At 37.6% G+C, this 7,761-nt stretch overlaps 1 protein-coding gene across 1 annotated transcript; it reads right to left on the bottom strand.

Moving 5' to 3' along the window:
- Positions 1–61: 61 nt before the first annotated feature.
- On the bottom strand, positions 62–7,751 carry LOC111444053 (U-box domain-containing protein 52-like). The gene is made up of 8 exons (XM_023081977.1): positions 7,332–7,751; positions 7,089–7,204; positions 5,921–6,042; positions 4,925–5,175; positions 4,748–4,817; positions 3,916–4,252; positions 1,517–2,887; positions 62–166 (listed from the first exon to the last, which is right to left on the bottom strand). The coding sequence occupies exons 1-8, from the start codon at positions 7,489–7,491 to the stop codon at positions 62–64; spliced, it is 2,532 nt and encodes an 843-aa protein (XP_022937745.1). The 5' UTR covers positions 7,492–7,751.
- Positions 7,752–7,761: the final 10 nt, after the last annotated feature.

Genomic DNA, 7,761 nt, shown 5'->3' with positions numbered 1-7,761 from the left:
TTTTTTTTTTTTTTTTTTTTTTTATCATGATTTTGGAAAATTAAAAAAAAAAAAAAAGTTGTTAATTCAGCCATGATCTTCTGTCTGAATATGATGACGTGCTGCTTCCTGATTGGCAGTATGAGCTCTCACATTCATCAAGCCCTTGATGAAGACTAAACTGCTCCTGTTTTAATATTTAACATACATTATTATTATTATTATCATCCCTAAAATTCATTACTTTATTTTAAATTAATAAACATAATTTTAAACTTTAAAAAAAAAATCAAAATTACTTATTTTTATAGGAAAACATATGTTTCTTAGACTTATTCAAACAAAATCTTGACTGTTCCCATGCGCTGCCGTAAGATTTAGAGAAATAGTTATATCTAATGTTCACATCAAATCTAACACATACATCATCATAAGATTTAGAGAAACAGTTATATCTAATGTTCACATCAAATCTAACACATACATCATCATAAGATTTAGAGAAACAGTTATATCTAATGTTCACATCAAATCTAACACATACATCATCATAAGATTTAGAGAAACAGTTATATCTAATGTCCGCATGAAATCTAACACATACAATAGTGTAAGATTTAGAGAAATAGTTTGCATGAAATCTAACACATACACGAGTGTAAGATTTAGAGAAATAATTTGCATGAAATCTAACACATATACCATTGTAAGATTCAGATAAATAATTATATTTAATGTTCACATGAAATCTAACACATACATCACGGTAAGATGTAGAGAAACAGTTGTATCTAATGTTCGCATGAAATCTAACACATACATTATTGTAAGATTTAGAGAAATAGTTATATTTAATGTTCACATGAAATCTAACTCATACATCATGGTAAGATTTAGAGAAATAGTTATATTTAATGTTCGCATGAAATCTAACACATACACTATTGTAAGATTTAGAGAAATAGTTATATCTAATGTTCACATCAAATCTAATACCATGGTTAGATTTAGAGAAACAATGTTCGCATGAAATCTAACACATACACCATAGTAAGATTTAGAGAAATAGTTAAATCTAATGTTCGCATGACATCTAACACATACACCATAGTAATATTGGGGAAACAGTTATATCTAATGTTCACATAAAATCTAACACATACACCACCATAGTAAGATTTGGAGAAACAGTTATATCTAATGTTCACATAAAATCTAACACATCCACCACACCATAGTAAGATTTAGAGAAATAATTATATGTAATGTTCGCATGAAATCTAACACATACACTATATAGTAAGATCTAGAGAAATAATTTTGTAGAAATTTGAACTTGAATTTAATGGGCGGGAATAATGGTATATGGATTAATACTCTTAATTTTTTATAAATACAAATTTAGATGTATTTTTATTAATTTAGCATTTAAAAATGGATAAAATAATATAATTAGTGATATAATTTTGAAAATTGGAAGGTGAGAGCAAGAGATATGAACACCATTAATGGCGAAGAAAAAGAGAAGCGAACTTACCTGTGAAAAGGAAGCCTGGCTCATACATGGCGAATCACAGATACTGAACGGTTGAAATCCCATACTCTCTTCCGCCATGGCTCTCAATCGACTAAGCTCCGGGAGCACCACCTTCCCAAGGTCCGGCCGATCTCTCTTCCTCATCTCTGCACATTGAATCGAAAGCTTCGCAAACTTCAACGCCTCTTCAACCGGCCAGTCCTTAACATCCGGATCAAGCATCTCCGCAAACTTCCCCTTCTCAATCGCTCTCTCCACGTTATGCGCTAGTCCGATTGGCGGCTTCGCCGTGATTATTTGCAAAAGCATCACACCAAGCGAGTAAACATCTGATTTAATCCCTAGCAATCCTGTTTGCTGATACTCTGGATCGATGTAGAAGAAAGTCCCTGCCGTCGCCGTCATTCGATACTGAGTCACCGAATTCGCTACCGATGGAGGCACAAGCCTCGCCAGTCCTACGTCGCTGATTTTACTCACGTAGTTCCGATCTAGCAAAATGTTTCCTGGTTTCAGATCTCGATGCACGATCGGCTCTGGTCTGGTTTGATGCAAGAAAAGAAGTCCGGTCGCGATTTCCTCCGCGATTCGGAAACGTAACTGCCATGGAAGAACAGGATCCTCTGGTTTTCGGAAGAGACAGTCCTCTAAGCTTCCGTTCGCCATGAATTCGTAAACTAAACAACCGTTCTCAGGACAAGCTCCAAGGAGGAGAACCATATTTGGATGTCGAATACAACTTAAAACCTCAACCTCTCGCTGAAATTGCGATCTTCCTTGAGCGGCATCCGGACGGAGGACCTTAATCGCTACCTGCGTGTGGTCGAGTTCTCCACGGTAAACTGGACCATAACCGCCTTCACCGATCTTCAAAGCAGCAGAGAAGCCATTCGTAGCGGTTTCGATTTCCTGGATCGAGTACCTTCTGTAACCAATATCGCCATGGCCGAATCCTTCAAGTGCTTTCTTGGTTTCCTCTGCTTCCATGACAGCAAGTTTCTCGACGTTTGCTCTTTTCCTCGCTTCCTGAACTGCGCTTCTTTGTGCAAGTTCGGCTGCCTGCAATGCCGCTTTGCATTTCAACTTCTCCTGCTCTGCTATTGCTAATGCTGCTTCTTCCGCCATTCTTGCCTCTTCGAGTCTGTGTTCTTCTTCCATTTTCCAGCGATGGAGCTCACTCGCCTGCCAAATCAATCGATTGGAATTCGATGTTGAGTCATGATTATAGATCATGGAGAAAAGATTCGAGATCTTGGAAATGATTGAGACCTTTTGCTTGGCGTTTAGGGCTTCTTTGCAGGCTGTACTGTACATGTCCATGGTTTGTTTGAGCTCCAATTTCAGCCTCCTCATCTCAGCCTCAACATCCTCCTTTTATATTTTCCACGTCATTTCAAACACAAATTATTTTTCGTAAATTAAAAAAAAAAAAAATATATATATATATATATATATATATATATATTATATTTTAATGAAAAAAATTAATGAAACTTATAATATTAAATGGGCTAATTTAATGGGTTAGTCCAAGAATGACCTAAACTCGACCCAAAGTTTGGTTCAATGAGCAAGGCTAAAGGTTGAGTCGTTAGCTTGGTAATGCAGGTTGAATCGATCGATCTATTCTCGAATAGTGCCTGCTTAGCTTGAGCTTTGGCCTTAATTTTTAGAGTCAATTCGGCTGAATCTATCTATCTATACTCAAACAGTGCCTTAGACTTGCTTAATTTGGGTTTCAACCTTTCATTTCTAAAGTCAAATGGACTGGATCTACCGATTTATACCCAAACAGGGCCTTAGACTTGCTTAATTTGGGCATCGACCTGAACTTTTTAGACTCGTATTAGTTGAATCTACCGATCTATACCCAAACAAAGAATGCCTTAGCCTTGCTTAGTTTGGACTTCGACCTTGACTTTCTAGAGTCAACAAATCATCTCGGTTACATTCTCCTTGTCTTTGAGCTGATTTGACTCTAAAAAGTTAGTGTAGTTTTACGTATCACTGTCATCACTGTCAGCCTCAAAGTTTTAAAACATATCGAAATTGTTAGACAAACACGACTCTCCACAATGGTACGATATTGTCCACTCTAAGCATAAGCTCTCGTGGCTTTACTTTGGACTTCCCCAAAAGGCCTCAAACCGATGAAAATAGTATTCTTTGATTATAAAACCACGATCATTCCCTAAATTAGCTGGGACTTTCATCATCCAACAGAAACTTCTCCCAACTCGAACAATATCTACTAGGTGTGAACTTGGGTTGTTACGGTTAGAGACCACCAAAACCGACACACTTAACTACAAACTTTTCAAATCTAATCCACTCGAAATCAAACTTAACCCATATACAACTAATAGAAAGCAAAATAAAGGAGACGAATCAATTCTCACCTGAGCATGAGATTGGGAAGCCCAAGAGGTCTCACTCTCCGAGGCAGAGGACATTTCATGAGAGTAAGGGTTAGAATAAGAGGAGTTATTATTACTATCAATGGACCTCATTCCTCCCATTCCCAACATGGGCGAAGGCGAGGCTGAACCCGGGCTCGAAGTTTCCGACCCGTTTGAAAGCCGATACGAGTCCCCGGTGCCGGAGTTCCACGCCGGCGAGTTCCCACGATCTAAGCTTTGCCTACCACTGCTCACGAACGATATGTCGGAATCCGCCGTGGATGTGTCCTGTCCTTTCCCCATCGAAGCCCTCGACCCTGGCCGATTAAACGGCGACCTGCGTACCTCATTAAGTTATGTTAGACACGACTCCCCACAATGGAGAGAGTATTCCTTGATTATAAACCTATAATCATTCCCTAAATTAGTCGATGTGGGACTTTCATCATCCAACACCTCCCCTCGAACAAAGTACATCTTCCCTTAATCGAGGCTCGACTCCTTTGGAGTCTTAGTCATTTTTTACTATGCCTTCGAGGAGGCTTGACTCCTTTTCTTTTGGAGTCCTTTGTTCGACATTTGAGAATTTACCAATCTATTGACACCACTAAGTTTAGGGCATGGCTCTGATACCAAGTTAGACGAGTCCACTTTGAGCATAAGCTCTAGTGACTTTGCTTTGGGTTTCCCAAAATGCCTCGTACGATTATAAATACATGATCATTCTCTAAATTAGCCGATGTGGAACTTTTATCATCCAACAAATTAGAATTATAAACATTTTATTTATGTATAATGGTGACCTGAAGGGCAAAGATGTAAAATCACATACTTGATTTCAAAATCTTCGTGAATGGCACGAAAAGGTGGATTTGATGCTAAGCTGTCTTGAGTCTCTAAATCTGCAATCAAATCACCAAAGTATAAACTCTCGAGGATAAAATTGACTTTTCACGTCTAATAATTATGTTTTTATTCGTGAATTTTCAAAAGTTTCAATAAGACTTACGTCTAGAGGGTTGGGAACGCAGGATGGTCGGGTGCTCGACCGATACCTCGGAGGCGTTGGTGAGCTGATGCAACAATTGAGGGCGTGTGGCGGGTTGTGGCTGGTTGTGCGACGTAGAAATAGGCTTTGCAGGTGCTGGAGATGTAGCTTGTCGCATTGAAGAGACCTTGCCTTTGTTCCCAATAATGTAAACTGTGCAGAAGTCTGGTGCTCCTTTCGACACGATACTTGGGATGTCCGACTTGAATCGTCTACACGAACGACAACAACAAAAAACAAGTGAAAATTTATACCAACAACTCGAACCGAGACGAACTCCTTTCAACACGTACAATATCTAGATTTAACACTTGATGACTCCCGTATTCCCCTACGACATGGTCACGTTACCATTCCCAAAGACCAACACAGGTCTTTTGTGCATATTTTGTTATCACTCGCATGCATTCTAGGTCATTACCTAAAATGTCACTCGACATAGAATTGCAGTAAACACGCTTAATCGCGAAGTTTCTATGATTGAGCTACCAAAAAAGAAGTTGCACATTGTTGGTATAGGTACCGACTTTCAATTCTTTTAAGTCTTTCTTGGTTATCCTATCTTCACGTTCGTTCTCATTCAGATGTGGTATCAGCTCATTCATGTACCACTCCTGATCGTGAGATCTCAGATCGGTTGAAGAGGAGAACGAATCATTCTTTATAAGGGTGTGGAAACTTCTCCCCAACCGACGCATTTTAAAAACTTTAAGGGAAAACCCGAAAGAAAAAGTCCAAAAAAGACAATATCTGCTAGCAGCGGGATTGGGCCATTACAACTCCTCTACTCGGGTATCACATTGAAAACCCTTCTTTTCTCTAAACTCAAATTACGAGGACTAAAAGATTCACCTAAGGTTTCATAATGCTAACGTGTTCGTAACACAACGATACTTAACTCGATCGAACTAATTAATAGTAAAAATACAAAAATAAATAAATAGAGAGGGAAATTACTTGACAAGGCCAGTTCTTGAAGGAGCACCAAGGACTAAAACGTCAATAACATTTTTGTTGACATAATTGATTAATGCTTTTGAAATATCTCCCTCCTCCAACGTCACTTCATTGCATGGTATCTGTTCAAATACATTATTTATATTTTTTTATTATAAATAAATTAAAAAAATAAATAATCATGCTTCACAAATTCATAATTAATTTCTTTAGTTAAATTCAATTATTATTATTTTTTTAATAATATTTCATTTCTAAATTAATAATTTTAACAATATAAAAAATAAACTTTAAAAGAAAATTACTCAATAATATATATATATATAATTTGAAATTATTTCTAAAATATTTTTTTAGACTATTTTTTAAAATTAACTTTAAAAGTGAAAGGTTCAAATTTGACTAAATTCACTCGAGAGAAGATTTCAGTCTCGGGCTATTTTTGACTCATTTTTCTTAGGGGTACCACTAGCTATCTTTTTCATTAAACCGAGTGTTATTGAGACATTTAGAAAAGCTTATTTCTTGTTTTGGTCTCTTAATATCACCGGTTTTGTTTCTACTAAATATAGTAAAATATCAAAACGAGAAAGAAGCTTTTCCGAACGTCCCAATTGTTAAGGATTATTGGGAGTGAGTCCCACGTTGGTTAATTTAGTGGAAGATCATGTGTTTATAAGTGAGGAATACTATCTCCATTGGTATGAGGCATTTTAGGGAAGTCCAAAGCAAAGCCACGAGGGTTTTGAGAGTCATGCCCTAAACTTAGCCATATCAATAGAATTTTCAAATATCGAACAAAGAATTGTGAGTCTCGAAGATGTAGTTAAAAGTGACTAAAGTGTCGAACAAATGGTGGGCTCCAGAAGAAGGAGTCGAGCCTCGATTTAAGGGAGGCCTCGAAGGTGTAGTCAAAAGTGACTAAAGATCATGAGTTTATAAGTGAGGAATATTATCTTTATTGGACAATATCATAGCATTGTGGAGAGTCGTGTTTCGTCTAACACCAATGACATTAGTTTAATGAGGTACCCTTACGAAAAATGACTCAAAAGTGGCCCGAGACATCGCGTGCTTTTCTTTTTAAAAAAAAACTATAAAATTCATTTCATTTTATAACCCAATTTTATATTTATGTAATAAACGAGAGGGAGAGAGAGATACTTACATTGCTTCGCGTGCAGAAGCAACGAAAGGGGAGGAAGAACTGATGGGCTTGATTATCAACCTGCTGTTTATGAGCAACGGCGTCATCCGAATCGGAATAGGAACCGACGTTCGTCGCTACAAATCGATTCAAAAACAGATATCAATTCAACTGCAAAAGAAAAAATCGCATCGCAGAAATCGAAGACGCGCAACGAATCAAACAGGTTAGGGTTTCAAAATGTTCGCAGTTTTTCCTTCTTACTCGAATGCGACGGTTTGTGTTTGACGTGAAGCAGAGTAAGAACTTGGCCTCTGCTAAGAAGCCGTTCAATCGTCCATTTCAAAGCCTGTTGACTGAATTTGTCTTTATCGATCGCTACCGCTACGGATTCGTCTTTCTTGTGAGCTCCGCCTCTGGCCATTTTCTACGAACTCTGTTTTTTTCTTTTCGTTTCTTCTCGGAATCTGTGGCGAAAGGATGGAAGGAGATTTTGTTTTTGTGGATTGATCGATGTTTTTGGATTCAACCGCGTCGCTATATGTTCTTCGCGAGTCATCTATTTTTACGTGGTTTCTGTTGAAGGTTGAATCGGAAGAATTTGTTTGAACAGGTTGTATGATTTGTTGTTGCTGAATTTTTTGAAGTCGATAGGGTTTTGTTTCGCTGGATTTGTTGTTCCATATTCTTCTTT

The sequence above is a fragment of the Cucurbita moschata genome, unplaced genomic scaffold (genome assembly GCF_002738365.1).
Source record: "Cucurbita moschata cultivar Rifu unplaced genomic scaffold, Cmos_1.0 Cmo_Scf00006, whole genome shotgun sequence".
Lineage (NCBI taxonomy): Eukaryota > Viridiplantae > Streptophyta > Magnoliopsida > Cucurbitales > Cucurbitaceae > Cucurbita > Cucurbita moschata.
The sequence above is the reverse complement of the archived record's forward strand: the minus strand, read 5'-3'. Positions and strand labels throughout refer to the sequence as shown.